The sequence below is a fragment of the Hesperophylax consimilis genome, chromosome 11 (genome assembly GCF_061612785.1).
Source record: "Hesperophylax consimilis isolate HC1 chromosome 11, BYU_Hcon_1.0, whole genome shotgun sequence".
NCBI classification, from domain to species: domain Eukaryota; kingdom Metazoa; phylum Arthropoda; class Insecta; order Trichoptera; family Limnephilidae; genus Hesperophylax; species Hesperophylax consimilis.
The window spans coordinates 25,044,628-25,065,645 of NC_142846.1; the positions used below are offsets into that span (position 1 = coordinate 25,044,628).

General features: G+C 36.1%; 1 protein-coding gene across 2 annotated transcripts in view; it reads right to left on the reverse strand.

Moving 5' to 3' along the window:
- Positions 1-685: 685 nt before the first annotated feature.
- Positions 686-21,018, reverse strand: part of LOC149419964 (metabotropic glutamate receptor 1-like) — a 426,820-nt gene continuing 406,487 nt past the window's right edge. Inside the window, exons 10-16 of one of the 2 annotated variants that reach the window (XM_089637395.1) lie at positions 14,327-14,495; positions 8,229-8,361; positions 4,951-5,339; positions 4,201-4,515; positions 3,166-3,469; positions 2,001-2,204; positions 686-1,787 (exon numbers count right to left, since the gene is read on the reverse strand). In XM_089637395.1, the coding sequence (XP_089493521.1) occupies positions 1,663-1,787; positions 2,001-2,204; positions 3,166-3,469; positions 4,201-4,515; positions 4,951-5,339; positions 8,229-8,361; positions 14,327-14,495 (1,639 nt within the window). In that variant the 3' untranslated portion in view covers positions 686-1,662. Of the gene's footprint in view, positions 2,205-3,165; positions 3,470-4,200; positions 4,516-4,950; positions 5,340-8,228; positions 8,362-14,326; positions 14,496-21,018 lie in introns of both variants that reach the window. The other variant, XM_089637394.1, reaches the window with a different exon arrangement.

Sequence of the window (21,018 nt, forward strand, 5' to 3'; positions counted from 1 at the left end):
TGGGTCAAAACTTTTCCATATGAAAATGCAAACTGGTTTTTAGAAAAGCATTTCAAATGCAAAATGCAAAATACCTGTTGCATTGAAAATGCATTGAAACTGCAAAATGGTTTCTCAGGTCAAACAATTAAAATAATTATGGAATTTTTTTTAAATGTTGTCATTTAATAATGGACATCAATGTAGAACAAACATATTACATGATGGTAAATCCAAAAACACCACGACTACAGATTATGAAACCACAAAAAATTTGCTCAGGACTAATGATGCCAACGTAAAAACATAGAAACTGCTATCTAACATTTAATATTACAGCTTCATGGCCCCATGTTCAGTATTTGAATCAGTATTTTTTGTAATGATATCACTCAATTGCCAGGGCTCCTACCAGGGAGCAACTTGACTAATGTAAATTATCTCTCATAGTGAGGTTGACCGACTGATATTTGGGGCTTATGAAAAAAAGATGAGTGGAGATAGTAGGAAGAATGTTGCAAAAAGCATTTAAAATGGAAAATGCATTGAGAAAAGCATTTAAAATGCAAAATGGTTTTTGTAAAAGCATTTTAAATGCAAAATGGAAAATACCCATTTTGCATTTCCATTTGAAATGGATTTATTTGAAATAAAGCACATCTCTGGCCGCATTGAGGTATGTAGATAGCTAACATTAGCAATTGAAATATGGGCCACGAACATCGGCTAATTGCACTCTTTAAGATATCACAGTTGGTGTCAAGTGGTAACTACAAAACACAGATATGCATGCTAAAATGCTGTACAAGTCGTTCTGGAAAGAGAGGAAAAGCAATGGTGTAACCTTTCATAGATAAGTAGGTTAATATTAGTTTAAATTGGCACTTTAATGTTAAAAAACGAAGCGTGACGGGCTGTGAGTACCATGTTGTTTGGATGTCGTTCAGGACGGCTGGGGTGATTTGTCAGAAATGACTTGTCTGTCTCGTTTAATATACGCTCAGTCAACTCGGCACGACAGAGATGATAGCTCACCCCTCTTCCCACTACCCACGATGTTCAAATAGGAATGCTGTTTTCGGATAATTTTGCTTAGAATGCTTACTGTATTATAATACCTCAACGGATAGTCTCTTTTTTGAAGAATTCAAATCAGACACTTTGATTTCAAAGTTAAATAATATTTTTTAATAACCATAAAAGCAATAATGACTTTTATTGAAGAATTCATTCTGCTGCATATTTAACTTGCAACTTTTGCAAAACTAATAAAAAATATCCTCATAATTACTATGCATAAATTTGAGACATTATTACAGACATAGGCAAGTACTTAAAAATAATTACAATAAAAATTTTACTGGTAAGCAAGCACCTAAATTAATTATTATTACATCAAATGTTTGGTTTATTATTATTTAATATCTAACAATTAAATTTATTGTGAAATCGCATCGCCTTCTTAGTTATACCCGTTTACAATACTTTGGTTATTCTACAATAATACATAGTCAAAATTATGCATGATTGTTCACAAAACTTACACATTTAATGTGCACCACCAAGTGGAACCAAAATTTTATTATTATGAAGAGTGGATGATGATGACACATAATATTATTAATTATTGACTAAGTATAGACAATTGAATACTCTCTATGTGTAATATTTAAAAAAAATGCACTAAAATGTGCTTTTTGATATGCCGTTTGATTCCTTGACAATTTGGTTGTTTGGCCTCTCTGGAATAGTAGTCCTCAGGCGTAGTGTGTCAACATTCTCACATGGAAAAGCTCCGTTCTCCTTGCCTAAATAAACATGGTTATTAATTGAGTTTGCTGAACCAAGCGTTATAGTAATGCTCTTTATTTGAGTCATGTCTTCGTCACTTAGAGAACATTCCGATACACTTTCTTCTCTAATCCTAGCTTTAGAATTGAGAGACGGTGTTGAAGTGTGTTTGGTTCTTAGCAAAAGAGGAGTACAAGACTTAACAGGCATGTTAGGACTTTGAGATTTACCATTGAGGCAGTACTTCTTGTTTTGGGTTTCTAGGAGGGCTTTGGGGTTTAGTTCTGCCCATTGGGGTGAGGTGTCCGTGGGGGAACATCCCTGCACGGAAACATTGACCTTCTGACTTAGCAGGAGGTACTGCAAGAGGTCGTTGCTGGTTTGACAGGAGAGGGTGCGAAGCTCTGGCTTAGGGCGTGTTGGACCAACCTGACCTAAAACAAAAAAATATTAAAACATTTAATTGACGTTCTTATTCGTCATTCCTCGTGAGACCTGCCATTATTCGCTTATTCTAAGTTTTTTTTTTGATTAATCTTGTTTTTTTTTTACATTAGCTCCACACAGGAGGACCTGAGGAAAATAATTCCCCTCAGGGCCTACGCTGTCTTTGGGGATGCTGTATGGACGTCACCAAACGTAGCGAACGTCTTGGGGTGAACTATGGCACTGACGGTTCCCGGGGAGGCGGTACCCATACTCGTCTCCCAAATTTAATGTGTTCGTTTGTAAGGTTTTTATTGACGTTATAATACATCCCAGTGTCATCAGTGTTAAGTTGTCCTTGATCCAGAAATGGCACATTCTTCTTATAAGAAAAAACAAAAGACAGTAGGGTAGACTGGGTACGGTTGAAACGGGGTACGGTTGAAACAAAGCGAATATCTCACGAACCGTTTGTGATGAGGTGAGGGGTACAAGGGGAAAACGAAGTGGGCGACAAGTCGAAACACGAATTTTAGTAATGCATCGCTCTTCGCCCGCTGTTCTTCACTTCCTGTATAGGAATCCCCATTGTGTTTTTTGACGAAAAACTAAGTGTTTTTGTTCCTACACTTTTGCTATTATTGTGGTTTTGATCAAAGTTAGAATATTGAGTTTTGTATCGTTATTAAAGTTTGTAGAATATGAAAGTTTGATTAGTTTTTATTCAAATTTATTATCATTCTTACTGTGAACAGTTTTATACTTAGAAGGGGTTGGGGACAGTTGAAACATGTTTTGTGGGTACGGTTGAAACAGTTTATTTATTTAATTTGCTTGATTCTCAGATGTCAAGGGTACGCCAAAGGAAGTCAACGAGAGGAGTGCTACTGCCATGTTTGTATGTCAGCATTTTCAGAAAACAGACCGAGGGAACATGGTTTAAATTAGATTATAGCATCTTGTTATTACCTTGCTTTTCCTTTCCTCCATCATGCCAGTTAACGCTGTGCCTCGTCTTCCCGTCCCTGGTGGTACCAGCGGCCGCCGCTCCCGCCCCAACACTCCCGCCCCCGCCCGCGCTGCTGCCGCTGACCTTCTCCGTAAGTGCCGTGGCTACGCGGGCCCCGATGTGGCAGCGGATCGACTTGGAGGTGGTGAACAGCGCGCGGTTGTTCTTCTCAGGGCGGAACACGATGATGTACAGCTTGGGGAAGAACAGGAAGATGAGCGTCACCATTGCGCTGAGAGTGACGCACATACACATCGTGATTACCTGATGAAAATATTTTCTATTAATTTTTATGATATTTCATTTACGACGATTTTGATGATGATGGCATGGTGGCACGATCAAGTGAATTAAATACGTGAGTCGGGTCATTTCAAGAGTCAGAATAACAGAAAAGTATGTATGAGACGATGTATGCATGTGAATGAAGCAAGGAGTATGTGCTGTAATAGTTGTGTGGCGGTCTATCCTTCCTAACTACCCTTACGGAAACGGCAAGATCGTTAGTTAGTTTTTAGTTTTTATTAAGGTCATATCAGCTGGGTTATTTAATTTCCTAGTAAAAATTATGTTTTTATGACCCAGCCCTTCCCCATCCATACACTATCCCGTGCCCATCCCTTCCCCATTTCTTCGACATACCTTCCATGCCCCTTTCCCAACGCTATACTATGCCTTCCCCATCCCTTCCACATCTCTTCACCATCCCTTCGACATTCCTTTTCACGTCCTTTCCCCATCCTCATACTATCCCTTTTCTATCCCTTCCCCTTCCCCATACTACCCCTTCCTCATACTACCTCTTCTCCATCACTTCCTTATTCTTTCCCCATCCCCATACTAACCCTTCCCCATTCCTACCCCATCCCTTCCAAATCCCTTCCACATCCCAATACTATCCGCTGCCCAACTCTTCCCCATGCTTCCACATTCTTTGCCCATCCCTTCCCCTAATAAATAGCTATGTAGGTCCACTTCCTCCCATTTGAACTCACCTTTGATTCGCTCCCAAAATAAATGGGCACAAACGCCACCCAAATCACGCATGTCGTGTACATGGCGAACCCGATGAACTTCGCCTCGTTGAAGTTCTCTGGTACGTTGCGCGTTTTGACCGCGTACAACGTGCACAGCGCGATAAGCACGAAGTCGAAAGCCAGCGGCGCGAGCACGCCACGCGCGCTCGTGTTGCACGTGAGTACGGCACGGTCGCGGGACGGGTAGAGGTGCGTGGCGCGCGCCGGCTCCAGCACGAGCATTGTGGCGGATATTCCAACTTCGAGACCGATGAGGAGGCAGCTTATGATTACCTGGAAAGAAAAACAGATTTTCTACTGAATCTAGTCAAATTTTGGAAAATCCAATAAACTGCATCGTATTATGGGAAGTTTCAATCTGCGTCATAATTGATTGATTATCAATCATCGCTATTGTAAATTTAGGGCATTTGAATAGTGCTCGTGAAATGCCGATGCGTTCCCATTTCAGCATATAATTAAATGTGATCTCATGCTCTCGTGGAATGAAATTAGACGAAAGAAAAACCCAACAAAATTTGCAAAAATCACAAAAGTTTACGGAACGTTCATTAAGCACTCGGAACAAAGGCCACATCCGATCCGATGGTCACCTTATTCCTTTTGACTGTAGCCCTGTTCCACTGATAAAGTTAATTGGGGTTAACATTGAACGTTTGAAGATGTCTCATGGTTTTAAATAAAATGGTCATGGAATTTGTTTCTCACCTGCGCTGTACCAGACATGAACCTAGGCTTCCTCGTTGGAAACCTCTTCTTCGACCCAGCCAATATCCTTGCAATTCTGTTCGTCTTGGTCAGTAGTGAAGCGTAGATCATTGCAAAGCTGATTCCTGGCAGAGCCCGACTTAACGCACAACTGACTTCGGCTGGTCTAGCCAATATTGGAAAGGTCGCAGCGTGACTTAAGGTCATTCCGGCCAAGATGAGGTAGCTCAGTTCTCTGGTGGAGGACTTGACCACCGGGGTGTTGTTGTGGCGGATGAAGATGGCAGCCGTGACAGCTGTTGCGCAGAATCCGAGGCAGGAGAAGCACATGGCTATTATTGCTTGACTGTCTGACCACAAAACGCGCTCCTCAGGAACTTCTAGGCATTCTGAAATCACAAAATTGTTTTTGGATTACGTATTTAATCGAAGTACAGCTTCGGACCATCACAATCAAATGTCATCTTGGATGTATATGGAAATCATAATTGATACCTCTGTAAGTAGTAGTATTTAACCACTCGAGTGCTCGCGTCAATAACTGAAATATGAGTTGATTGATTGGCGTTCAAGTTATAAATTTCTCGTCCTCATTTATTTATTTATTTAACGCCCAGAGAGCTTTTACATGGTAGTATAATTTTAATTTGACAGATACTTTGAAACATAAAAAATAAGAATAAAATTACATTTGATAAAAGCTATGCAACAAGTCATACAAACACAAAAAACAAAAACAGAAAATCACAGCTATTTGTAGGTTTACATGATGTGTTTAGGAGTATTGTTGAAATAAATGTTTTAAATGATCCACAAAACTTGCCAAGTTGGTATTGAATATGTCAACATCACCCAAGTAATGATTTCCCGGTGTGAAGTCGTTGTATCGGAGAGTGGGCAATGTACTTACGCTTATGTGTGCTGCTGTAGAATATTGTATTTTGTCGTGTTAGTTAAGTTTATGTGTATGTTTATAATTTGCAGGAGTTCATAACAGTCGAATTTATAGTTAAGTATTTTGAATAAGAACGTTAAATCGTTTATTTTACGTCTATCTTCTAATGTATGTATTTTTAGAGTATTTAATAAGAAATTGTATTTTAAGTCTTCGACAGGGATATTTAATTTCATAACAAATCATATCTCTGAATTTTAATTCGGAGACATATAAACTGATTATAATGCTATATAGCCAATGAATTCACCCATATTTTAATGTTTATCCTATTTTTTAGTATTCATCAAAAAAATCGTAAATGCGGTAGTCAAAAATGGCATATTATGGCGTGCGATCACTCAAGACGTTTTGCAAACTCATTGTCATTTATGTTGCAATGCTCTGTTGTTGTTGTTGTTGTTGTTGTTGTTGTTGTTTTTGTTGTTGTTGTTGTATTCTTGTAAATTCTTATCCTCGAAATAAACTGTTAGTAAATTCTCTTGTAACCGAAGGCTGCACCAAGTTGTAATGTCTATTAATTACAATTAAATAATCAGAATTGTGTAGTGAATTGTGGGAGTCAATGATATTATAGGCGGTTTGTCAAGATTCTATTTGGGATGCGGGTTTGGAAACCGCCGCCCCGGGTATCATTTATTGGATAACCAACTCATCTGGCATAGGTCACCCCAAGTAGTTCACTACGTTTGGTGATTTAGCAGGGGTGCCCGGGTACATAGTGTTCAGGATGCGCCTGCCCACCATCTGCGTAGCCTGGGAGAGGCTGCTGCCGGCTGGAAGACCCTTTGGCTTCTCCAACTGGTCTCTCGACCCTTCGCCTTGCGCCGTAGCGGGAGAGATATATTTATACGTCACTCCTAACCATCCCTCATACCTTTTCCCTTCCCTGAACATCCTCTCCTTAAAAAACACCATCCCCACAGCGTCCCCAAAGATGACATTGGCCCCGATGGAAATTATTTTCCTGTGTGGAGTTAGTGTAAAAAAAAACTTTTTTCTGGAGGGACCAGCCAGTAATTACATGTAGATATTTATCACACTTCTAGGTATCGGCTTCAACGGTTCTGTGATAAAAATCAAACAATAAAAAACTTTAGTTTACTATAATGTATTTAAAAAAAATGGGTTTACTGGAGATTGAACTTTCCTACCCAGGAACTGGATTCGATAACGCCACCAACCTCGCCAAATGCCGATCGGGTAGGACCGACACTTATTTTGCATATTAACTGCTGCAGTGTGTTCCGATTTCATTTTTTTCCGTATTTGTCCGCATGTGTGTAAGTGATTGCCACCATATTATGTATTGTCATCGACAACGAGTCTATATTACGAGTTTCAGCTCAATCAGTGGATTAATTTTTACTTGTAAGATTTGAATTAATTCTTTCATTCCCGAAAAGTGAAATTCATGTACATGTATTTAAAAAACAAATATTGGCACTTAAATAATCGGTTCCTCAGACAAACAAATTCTGTATTATAAAATAAAGAGCTAGAATATCAACAACAGAAAAACTAGCTCTCCTAGAGCTAAATATGAAACATTCTACATAGTTAAGGCGATGCCATACGTAGTAATGCAAAATCATGTGTTTTTGGTTTGAAAATTTGGTCGCCTAGAAATGTTTCAGATGCTTTAATTAAATACTGCGAGTAGAATACATCTTGGCCTTTGAAAAAATCGAGTATTTTTTAGATAAGTCTTTTTATAAGCCCAGAAAAAAATAATGTATAAGTCCTATGAAAACTGCTTTAAAGTTCAAAATCTCCTACTTACGAACCCATTTTCGGTTATGGTTTTATTGTATAATGTGGAAAATTAACTTATTTATAAAATGATCGAAAAACATTTAAATATTTATGCCTGAACATCCACAAAATAAAATAAAGGGCACTTTTTGGCCATGTTTTTTTCTCGCCTAAATCAAAACAGCTAGATGGTGTTAAGCGGGAATTTAAGCCTTATCGCCATCTACGTAAGGTGTGTTATTGATGGCGGCTCGATTCAAAATATTACACGACGTAGTGCATCGCCTTAAAGTTCGTTCGTAGGCTCCATCTCATAGGTCTGCCGACCCCTTGCCTAGGACAAGGCAATTGGTAATAATAAAGGCTATTTATCTTGTTATTTTAACAGCACCTATTATGCCCACGGAATTGCAGCAAGGCAGTAGAAGTTAATTGTGGATATGATTCATTTCCCATAGGCAGCCTAAACTCTATAATGCTCGGTTGAAAATAACTTCGTATTTAATCATGAAAAGATTCACATTTGCCAAGAATTGATCATTTAAAAGTTCGTGATAACGTAACTCACCGGTTTTATTGAGATTCGGATACCAGCCCTCTCTGCACTCCTGGCAGGTTGTTTCATTGTAGAGGATTTCGTGCTTGTCACATGGGACACACGCCCAGCAGCACCTCTTCTCCTGGCCTCCGGTTTGGAAATTCTACACATAGAAGCAACATGATAATTAGTTCACATCGACCATTTGTTACCTAATGGGCTCACCCAAACTTCTTGTTAAATTTGTCATTATCCCTGTTATATGCTATTCTATAAACAGAGTGTTAAGTGGCGTACTTGACTTACTTTATTTAACCAGTGCTGAATAAAAAAATGAAATCAATTTTGCTCTCCGGTGAAATTTTTTATAATTTTTTTTTCGAACAATAACGTGACAAATCAGTTGGTATTGGATAGTTAGGGCTGGGGTGAGGGTTTGGGCTGTTACTCGGCTGAGTGACGACAAGTGGAAGATTTTTTTTGTTTGATGTTGAAGAAAAAAAAATGAAAAAAGGCATCAAAAAAGTCACCGGAGACTAAAATTTCATTTTTTTTTACCTTGTATGTAGGATGTGAGTCTGAATACTCTAACCAGTGATTCCTGACATTATTTGTAGAAAAAAAATGTACAAACAAAATTTTGCTTTTTTTAAAAAAAATAAACCCAACTAATAATATAAATCCGAAAGTGTGTTTGTTTGTTTGTTTGTCCTTCTTTCACGTCGCAAGGGAGTGGACCGATCGACGTGATTTGCATAGGGATAGTTGGAGGACTGGGAAGTGACATGGGCTACTTTTAGTATAATTCTCTGTAGAGTAATGTCTCCCTAATACCACGTGAACTAGTGATAAATATTTTAATAAACAATACACCACGCGAGCTAAGCCATGGGTAAATACTTATTCTTTCATGTGTCGTCACTGGTAGATCAGCCGAGTAACCGCCCAACCCCCACTCCGACGATGACTGTCCAATATATACCGTTTTTTTTAAATGTTTTTAGTAAAAGTTTTTTCGGGTGACCAAAATTTCATCTAAATTTTTACCCCAAATAACCTCTCGAATCAATGGCTAAAGTTAGTCAGGTACGTCTCTCAACACGCATGGTGTATATCTCTTGAACCGAACCTAATATAAAACAAGTATTAATTCTGATAGTCCACGTAGGTATTTTTTGTTCTTTTTTGGCTGTGTATTATTTTAATTTTTCTCTACCTATTGTTGACTTTTTGTAAATATGTTTTTGTTATACTAACCAAGTAGAATAGAACTTACTAAAATTATCAATACGCAGCACTTGCATACTGCGAATAACATCGCATGCATGGACATTTTGGAGGTCTTGTTTTGAAATTTTAAATGAGGACTCGTTTTATCAAAAAAAATAGCGTCCTTGCGAGAGCTCTGAAGGGGTACCATCAGTACCTTAAACAGGGCGGGGAAGTGGTGGACCTCCTCCAGTCCGCATAGGTAGTCGATGGGAGATCATGCGTAAGATTGAGTTCAGCAACCTATTTATTAATCCTTAGAATGCGGGGGGTAAAATGCCAATCGCCCGAATGTTGTTAATTTTTAAAAAATTATTATGTCTTACCAGTGTTAATATATTAATATTTTGTATATATCTATCCTGTGTAGCTTCCCCAGGGTATCTATTTATATTTAGATAAATGTTTTTTTCTCTCTTTATAAAAATATATACTTAATGTAATGAAGATATCCAAAAATATTCTTAAGATAAATTACAGTTTCCAGCTAAATATGAGTTCTTCACAGTAAAAATAAGTTGTATGAGGCTTTCCTGTAAATAGATATTTAATAGAGATGTGCCGATTATGGCTTTCGCCGACTAGCCGACTAGCCGATTAGTCGGTTGTAATAAGACCGACTAGTCGGCCGACTAGTCGGCTAAGCCGATTACGGTTTCGGGGATAGTTCTAGGTACCCTGAAATGTCGCGCATGGCCAAAGTGTACCTCTGCTGTCCCGCAAGTTCTGTTTACAGTGAGAAGCTGTTCTCAGAGGCCGGAAACATATATGAAACAAAAAGAAATCGATTGCCACCAGAAAGGGCAGAAGCTTTAGTCTTCTTACATCATAATTTACCCTTAATTATAAAAATATAAGTAAGTTATAAAAAATATAAGGAGATTATGATATTTTTGGTTGTAACAATTGTGACTTGTATTTGATTAGATTATGTAGGTATAGTTATAAGAAATATGTTTTTTTCATTTTTTTTTGTTTTTATCTGTTTTATCTGTTCATGTTTAGAATTTTTAGATATATATATAATATAATATATTACACAGTAATATGTGTATATATATAATATATACACATATTACTGTGCATCTTGTACATACAATCTTGCTTTAATACATATAACTTAATTTGTTAATTTAAAAAATCTACTTTTTATTTTAATAATAAGAAATACTTATAAATGTTCATTGAAGATAAGAAGATATTATGTTGTTTTTTATGTTAATTAGGATAGATACTATTTTTGTTCAATAAATGTCATAATTATGTTTTCTTTACAAGCAAGTAATTTTAAAAACTGATTACCAAAGGAAAGATTGCTTTACATTTTTGAATGTATAAGACTGATTATAAAAAAAAATATATATAATCCAGGTTTTTATTTCATGTAGTTCCCCCGCATTCATATTATTGAGAAATACATACAACGTAAGAAGCCGGATAGTCGGCGCTCTTTGCCGATTAGTCGCCGACTAATCGACGACTACAATAGTGGCCGGATAGTCGGCTTTACCGACTAGTCGCCGACTAGTCGGAACATACCTAATATTTAATATTTATTACTAATATTTGATAGAAATAATATTTGTCAAGACAAAATATTTCACCATTAAATGGAGATATTATATATTTCGACGCCACCAGGTTAGAAATTATATATTTAAGGCGATGCACTATCAATGCAAAATCAGGCTTTTTGGTTTGAAAATTTGATCGCCTAGAAATGTTTCAGATGCTTTAATTAAATACTGCGAGTAGAATACATCCTGGGCTTTGAAATAATCGAGTATTTTTTAGATAAGTCTTTTTATAAGCCCAGAAAAAATAATGTATAAGGCCTATGAAAACTGTTTAAAGTTCAAAATCTCCTACTTACGAACTCATTTTCGGTTATAATTTTATTGTATAATATGGCAAATTAAGTTATTTATAAAATGATTGAAAACGGTGGAATAAAAGGCACTTTTTGGCCTAGTTTTTTTCTTGCATAAATCAAAAAAGGTGGATGGTGTTAAGCGGGAATTTAAGCCTTATCGCCATCTACGTAAGGTGTGTTATTGATAGCGGCTCGATTCAAAATTTTACACGACGTAGTGCATCGCCTTAACAATACCTTTCCTACAAACATGAAGTTGGTTGTTTTCAGGTGAATCAAAAAGCAATAATTGTTGAATGGAATACTAGTATTTATTGAATTATTACGTAGCGCAGTGGTTCCGGGCACCTGACCTGATCAAAAGGTGCGGGTTCAATTCCCGTCGGCAGTATTTATTTTTCTCGGGAGGTTTTTTCAATTTATATTTGTGTTTCAGGCTAATAATTATTTCTTATAAAATTATTTCCTACGATATTTGACATGGAATTTTGCGCTGCGCTTTTCACAGATAAAATAAACATATTTGCAAGTGACGAAACGACAAACTAGAATAATATTAAGATGAATATTTCCCTGCCAAGCGAATAAAATAAAAGAAATGTATTCTAGGAACGTTTTTTAAGGTTCAAAATACAAAATAAAAAATAAGCAAATGCGGTGCTTCTGGGGTCAATAGATATCCTGATATTAGTAGAGCATAAATATTTATTTCCGTGGAGTGGCGTTACTAGTTTCTTTCTTCCATGGGCGTGACGTTCAGTAGGAAATTAATTGATTGTAACTATTAGAAAAGCACAGTACTTTTTAATGGCACAAATTACTATCGAGTGTTTTACCCATATAAAAATGCTTTAATTCAGTCATACAAAACATCAAAATCTTTCGATTTGTCACCAGCTAGGTGCTGCTTGAAGAAACTTTCAGAATGCGCGCGCATCTTTTTAAGGCAGGTTTTTATGAAGTTAAGTAGGTAGTTAGTAAGCTGATGTCGCATAAGAGTCCTAAATCCTCCCAAGACAGGAAAAATAACATTGTTGATGTTGTTATAGCTGAAAATAATATATTTATTTTTTTTGTTTTCAAAATTTAAATGTTTTGTTTGTAGATTCTTTATTTTGGGGAGGCTATGTCTCCCCAAACTAAAATCCATAATATCGAAATTTTCAATCTTAGCACTCTAGCTGACTGAAAAGTTACGGACCGCCTTTAATGTAGTTAGTAATTAATTGAATGCCATAGGTCACCCCGAGTGATTCAGCCTAGCAGCTGCGTGGCGGGCCGGATCGGAAGAGGTCAGTTGAGGATGTCCCTGTGACCTCTCCAGCCAGGCTCCTTCGACCCAACACCTTGCACCGCAGTGGGAGGGGTGGGGATTCATCATTAACTCCTGGACACACTTATCATTCCCTTTTCCTTCCCATAACTTCCTTTCCTTTATTTACTTTAAAAAAACCCACCATACACCTCGGGGGAAATTATTTTCCTTATGGTTTCCCGTGTGGAGTTAATGTAAAAAAAGTAATTTTGTGTATTTTCAATTGGCGAGAGTACACAGCACGAAGTTGGTAGATTATTTAAGATGTTCGCCATTTTCATATAACAAGAAACGTTCGGCTGGATTTGAAATATGATAAAAAAATATATATTTGGAAAAAACTAAGTTCAGTAACTTATACAAAGACTAACTAAACCAATTTTGATAAGCAAATTTGGAAAAAAGCTTCATTGGACGCCCTAGAATGGCTACCTGTACGCTGAGTATGGAGTTTGCCCCGCCCAACATCCCTTAAATTTAGGTCATTCTTTTCACAAACACTGTATTTAAAAAAATATCAACTGATTACCAATTAACACTGTCACGGCACGCCCCTGACACGAACCTAAAATATACATTTTTCTGACCGGTAGTTATAAACCTTCATGCTGTGCGTTTTCTTCGTGTGGGTGGTTTTCCCAAGGGGTGCTGGAAACATGCACTGTCGGAATATTAACCCTTATTTACCTCTCACGAAGCCACCCGCTACAGAGGGTAAGACAGGAAGATTGATCACATAGGGAGGTTTATGTGTTTCGGAAATCGCACCAAAACGATTATATCGATGATCAGATCGTTAAGTATCTTTCTTAAGTGGAATTTATCCAGAATTTATTAGGAATCAATCTTAATACAATGAATATTTTAAATGGATGCGGGAAATTGAATGGTCTCAGGAAATTGGCTACTTTAATGTCAAAATGCCACGTTTTAGTCGCAATAAGATAACGAAGAAAACTTTAAATTTTAATTTCCTTTCGAAGATATTTTTCGTTTCAAATATTTTTATGACGTCACCACCTTCATTAGAGAGTGGTTAGATTCTTGACTCTAGGTTACTCAGCGAAGTCCAGAAGAAAAATGGTAATATTATGTAGGTTTTACAAGTGCCCAAGTAAAAAAAGTTTGTGAAAAAGATGTTCTTTCCCCCCCCTATTTCCTTCCGCCTTCACGGAGAAAAATGAGTATTTCTATTTTTTAAAGAATCTCTTCAAGTTATTGGTAATCCAGTTAAAAACGGGACTGAAGGTCGTTTCCTGATAAACTTTTAGTCAATTCCTAATACATCTTAACACGTGTTAACGCACCTCCATTTGCCTTGATAATATATAATGACAAAATGCGAAAATATTACGATTTTTATAAACACGTCTTCTGACATTGTGATAATACATTCCGATTTTAAAAAAAGTTTAACAGAAATCCTATCAATTCATTCGTTAACTTGCAATCCCATTTTTAACTGGATTTTGATTAATTTCATCACTTCTGGTACACACAATCAAATATTTGGCAAAAATAACATTTGTACCTAAAATTTATTATATACTGGAAATTCTGTTTCCGGTTCATCTCTTTCATCACAAAATAAAAATTATTTCATTACACATTTAAATTATTTTTTTGGGAGCAGGAAGGTGGTTGTATGTTGAATGAAAGGATGCAGCTTACTTTGTAGAATCCTGGCGCGCAGGGTCTGGAGCATACAGACGTGGGAGGAACGGTATCCAGTCCATATTGAAGAGGAGCCGTGAAGCTGAGGTCTCCCTCACGCCAGTCCCCAACGTGAACATACTCGTATCTGCCATCAGCTAGTCGCTGGTAGTTGATTATCTCGTATCTAACAACCAGAAAGACAACATATTGAATCATATTTCAAAAACCCTTTTTGCAAAAGATAAGATTGCTTATTCTTCAATCAGTGCTGTGATCACAATAAAACAAACATTAATCAATATATACTGCTACATTCAACGATAATTATATACAAAAATGGCTGTACAAAGGTTTGAAGGATGATAAAATGTGTGTGTGTAAAGTTAAAGGAAAAATCGTTGGTATGTCAATATTCCATTTTTTGCAATGTAAAATATGCAGGTTATGTGACATGGAACAAATACATAAAACTCGTTTTGTGAAAATGCAATATTTAATAGACTGGTGCAGAGCTACGGTTCTGAGAGCTGCGCCTTGCGAAGATAATGAAAGTTTGAATACTTTTGACAAGAAGATTCAAAGGAAGAAATATTGGTGGCATTCGAGAAAATGTTTTCTGGTCGATTTGTTAAGACCACGAGCTATATCAGCCGTGTAGAAACATTGAAAACAAGATTCAAATAAATGGGACGACTCCGTTGTGCAGTATTAAAATAGCAAAGATAGAAGGTTCTGTGAAGAGAGCCGCCTGAAAAAGGCAGTTTTATAGTAAGTCTGCAGGATGAAGGAGCGTTGGAAGACCTACACTTAGAAGGCTTTCGTTGAATTCCTTTAAATAGGCTTCTGAGGGGCGATTCCGGTTCAACTCAAGGATAATTTTTCGTTGTCATCCGAGAAAACTGGAAACACTGTTAACGAAAAAATATAATTTTAAGGTTAGAGAAGAGGTAAGATTATCCTTAAGTACAACTCTGGTGTATTGTATTTTGTTGTAATAGGATTATTGTATTTTAAGACTTTAATAGGGACTGACTACGAGAGGCATTCGAAGCATGACCTAGACTTAGACAAGAGCGATCAAATATCAAGCAAAAGCGAAATATTATTACGGTCACAATTTATTTCGTTTGCCGTTTTCAGTGCGAAAAATGCTATTCGGGAAAAGCCTCAAACGCTAGAAGCGCGATATGTGGACATGACTAATCACTCTAATCAGTGGCAAAGCCGGATATTCCCGGTCCCAGGGCGATTGCTCAGTTTAAGGGCGCGTGTCGCTGCGCCCCTGAAGATTATTAGTATTGTATGTAGTGCAGGTTAAGTTATGGTGGTGATTATTTTGATTTAAAAAATACTTCCAAATAAGCTCAGTATTTACAATTTGCTGCACACTGAAAAAAAATTAAATTCAACCTCAAACCCTCAAACGACGTATTTTAACAAATGTTTATAGCATTTGAGGGTCGAGTGGTAACGCTCTTGTCTACGTACCCAAAATTCTTGTGTCCAATCCCCAGCACCGACACCTGTCAAATTAACCCTATTTATTCATGCAACAATCAACATAATTAGTTATGGAACTTAATATAATACATAGAATGAAACAATGTGATATTATTATTTATACGGGTGTGAAGATATGTATTCTACCCATATAATTATACGGATATGGAGATATGTATTCTACCCATATAATTATACGGATATGGAGATATTATTCTACCCATATAATTATACGGATATGGAGATATGTATTCTATCCATATAATTATACGGATATGGAGATATGTATTCTACCCATATAATTATACGGATATGGAGATATGTATTCCACCCATATAATTATACGGATATGGAGATATGTATTCTACCCATATAATTATACGGATATGGAGATATGTATTCTACCCATATAATTATACAGACATGGAGATATGTATTTTACCCATATAATTATACGGATATGGAGATATATATTCTACCCATATAATTAATTATACGGATATGGAGATATGTATTCTACCCATATAATTATACAGATATGGAGATATGTATTTTACCCATATAATTATACGGATATGGAGATATGTATTCTACCCATATAATTAATTATACGGATATGGAGATATGTATTCTACCCATATAATTATACGGATATGGAGATATGTATTCTACCCATATGATTATACCTACGGATATGGAGATATGTATTCTACCCATATAATTTTACGGTTTTGGACATATGTATTCTACCCATATAATTATACGGATATGGAGATATATATTTTTTTTACCTATACAGGGTGTATCGGCAAGTACCCGACAAACTTTAACCAGCTATTCCTCAGCACATTTGGAGTAAAAAATGTTATGGGCGCTTTGCTGTCGGGTAACATTTTTTCCATTAAATACAAAAAATAAATAAATAAATCCACACTCCGTCACTGTCATTTGCCCTGTTTCTCGTGTTCAACAGCTGTTATTAGCAAGTGTGTCAAAAAGTGACCTCGCTCTTTCGTACTCACTAAATAATAATGGTTAAAAATGAGACGAATGGTGCCGTGCCATTTCGTTGCGATTGTAAAAGCGCGCCAACGTAGGTACGTACTTATATTATTCAACGAAACTCGAACAAAATATTGCCAGACGGGTTTTCAAACTTTGACAAAGGATAAAACAGTGGTGACATGTGGTGAAAATATGAATAATAAATATTTTATTAAAAAAAATGTTACCGGACAGCAAAGTGCCCATAACATTTTTTACTCCAAATGTGCTAAGGAATAGCTGGTTAAAGTTTGTCGGGTACGTGCCGATACACCCTGTATAATGATACGGGTGTGGGGATAATTCTTAAATTGGGATATGAGAATTTGGTCTCAATAGCTCAGTGGTCAGAGTATTGTCCCGGTAAGACAGAGGTCCTCTGCCGGCTTGAAAATAACAATAAGAGATTTCCACATTTAACATTTGCACATTATTTAGAATTACTTAAAACAGAGAAGAGCGCCCGGCTCCGAGCGAGGACTCCTGGGTTTGATCACAAATTGCGACCTTTTATTTTTTGTGTCTTGGTCTGTTTCACGTTTCGTTAATATAGATTTATCAATATGATTTAATACTTAATTAATCTTTGCCAGCCAATATCTTGCTTCTGTGCCAAGAATTGTCAAGCGCAATTACTACCACTTTTTGAGGCAACATAGGTGGCAAAAAACATAATATTAAAATTGCTTGGCAAATAACGTATGCACGGAGAAAACATACTGTTAATTTATTAAAAATATTGTCAAATTATTCGAATTTCTGTTAAAAAGGGCCTGCAAGCCTTTAAGGAAAGAATTTACGGAGTTCATAACAAAGTACCAGTTAAAAGAATATGTTTTATACGGTGGCGGAACACGTGATCATACAAATACTGATATTGTCGCATTCCGTCATGATATTTACTAGGAAAAGGACACGTGTTGTCAATATATTCTGAATGACTAATATTTTACTAGGAAATTGGCATGCTATCACTTTTTTAACATGATGTTTTTTCTCCGTGAGTTTATAATCAATAGTGTGTGTGAGAGAACTATTTACAATATCAATTGGTATTTGGTAAGACAAGATATTAGTTACTAAATACCCACAAGTTGATATGATGTAAACTTCTAATTAAAATGTATTAATGGCTGGAAAGTAAATGGGATTGAATTAATTAAGGCTTTAGAGCAGGGAGTTTGCTGAACGTGGGCGCGTTAATTTAAGCGCTAGACACTTGACATTAATACTCACTGGCGACTAATTCAAATCAGAAAGCAAATATTTATGTAAAAGGTTGCGCCAACACGCTACCAATTTGATATGTTTTTGGAAATTTATCACTGGTCTTTGACCTGTGTCATTTACATACTATGACAGAGGCACGAATGAACATCAAAAGCTTTAGAAAAAATATTTACTGATACGAAGAAATGAGCAAATAAAAATAATACATAAATTTTGCTTAGTTGGCCAATTGATGAAAAATGCAAATTAAATGCAAATCGATTATTTATTAAGCAAATGTGTTTTGAAAGAATAAAACAGTTTTTTTTTGACAATAGAGGATTTAAAAGAATGTTTGTTTTTGGAAATTAATAACTTTCAAATGAAACATTTAAAAAATAATATTTTTTTTATTGGTGCCCTTTTTTACTCATTTAAAGTACGCTCTAGCGTGTTTAAATCGCACTTTATGGAACGCGCGTTTTTTAAAGTTACCATGGCAACATCAACAAATCAACAAAACGTGAAGTCTAAGGACGGGTTGTTTCGGAAAATTTGAACAATTCATCAAATTTCAACGTTCATTTTCGGGTTCTGTGAAAGATTTATTCAAGTTCTGTTTTTATATCATTGTAGGCTAGTTGTTTGAAAAAACTGAAATAAAAACAGAACTTGAAAAAGTCTTTCACAGAACTTGAAAATGAACGTTGAAATTTGATGAATTGTTCAGATTCTCCGAAACAACCCGTCCTAAATGTCAACTTTTAACTATAATTCCAACTTAATCTTATGTGACAGATTGTAAATTAATGTTTGTGTTTTTCATTTCCATGACAACAAGATATTGTGATGTCTGTGATGAAAGGCTTTAAATCACAGTGAAAAAAAAAACAGATAAACCATAGCTGCAAGAAAATATGCAAATTATTTATGAAAACGGACATGCTAACGACATCTGGCGGAGAAAGAATTGATCCAGCTTGCTTGCAGTAGACACCTGTAATAGTTGAAATTAAATCAAGGTTCCGGGACGAAAGCAGAGAGGTCGTAAAATCGTCTAGGACGACTGGTACTTCCCCTTTCCTAGGCCTAAAAATAAATATTGAATTTTGTCAACCAATAGATCTGAACAAAGAGCTATAAAATTTTGAGTAACCAATCAGTGAACGGAGAGGCGTACATCAAATACAGACAAAGGAATGAACTGTGGATCGGGCAATAAAAAAGATAATTAACGACATTTCGATTCCCACAGAAATTAGAGGTGAACGCACTTTAGGGTCAACATCGACTTTCAAGGTGACAAACTCCTGGGAATGTTTACAATAACTGAGAAATTTATGAGGTATCGAACCGTTGAAATCGAGGGCTTTGGAAATTTTACAAGTTGTAAAGCGCACACACAAAAATGCAATGAAAAAAAATATAAACGTGATAGTATAAAAAAAGGACGGGAGAAGCGAAGGAAAGTTACTGGCGGAATTTCAACTGTAGTGCAATTATTTATGATAGAAGTAGGGTGTCGAGTTCGAAAAAATCGTACTAAAGAGAGGAGTGAGTGTTGGAAACAATGGAAATTAATCGTTATCAATTAAAGATGAAACGGACATATTGGTAAATCAATTTTGAATGAAAATCTCGCAAAAAAATACACATTTTAGAAAAGTGCGGCGACCGAATGGAAGGATAATACAGAGATTTTGAATTGCTACGAAGGTCCTAGGGACATGAAAATTGAGTATCAGAAGAAGACAGTAAAACTAAACATATAGCGATAGATTAGATTCAGGAAAAGTAGACATTTTACATAATTATTAGGTTAGATATATATTAGAGTTACACAATATTACAGAGGGATCGAAACAAGATAAAAGGTTGGCGGTCTCATGTATATTTTGAAGGATAAACAATCGAAATTTGAACATGATTTTTATTTACGTTAAGGTAATAAACGATTGGAGAGACGATTAACTTTAACGTGGACCTTATGGAATATTTAGATTAGGCAAAAGAGATTAAAATTAATAGGTTTGAAATTAAATAAAATTTACGACCATAGTACATAAAATCTGAGGCGTAAACATATGTCCAGACGTATAATTTATGTAAAATCTTGTAAGTGAGGGATGGAGAATGGGCGGAGATTGGATCAGGCAATAAAAGTGACAGATATCCCAGAGTCAAATTAGGTATATCTTCCATAGAAGTGTGGAAAACTATATATTAATTAATAATAAATGAAGTATGAAATTTTCCTGGAGACCACACACATCGGGAAAAGTGAGAGAAAGATAAAAGGAAGGGTAAAGAACGGAGATAAAGAATAATCCAAGTGGAGAAAAGTGATACAATTCAAATTTATCCGTGAAATAAATAAATACGACTTGGAAAATAATTAGTTATAGAGTTATGAGAAATAACAAAAAAATAAAGAAGAAAATTGTGCAAGAAGACGTCGCGGATAAAAGAAAATCCAAAAGATAAGGAAAAACTCAAATCTGCGACATAAAGATGGAAAGTACGGGTGGAAATGGAAAAGCTCATATAAGCGACAATAAAATTAAGTAGAATTTAAACAAATCGAAATTCAAAAATGCGTAGTAAAGATTTCGACATGGATTTAAACAATTTTTGCACGAGATGCATAAAATTGAGATCTGCATATATGTTATTGAGGACGGACCTATCGCGAATTGAGAAAAAAAGGAACGCAAAATCATGAGATTTTAACTACATTTTGTATGAGCAGAGGACAAAGGGAGCTTGGGCGATTAACACAGACTTACCCGATTCGGACCCTATCGATTTAGATTTGTGAGATGGAAACTGACCACCGCCTAGAGCCGGAAAGCAGAACATCTTATGGAAGCACAATCGATATTGATGGGAGGGATGTTCGGATTTGCGAGTTGTTAAAAGATAGAATTGATTACCAGAGGAAATTCAGATACGTC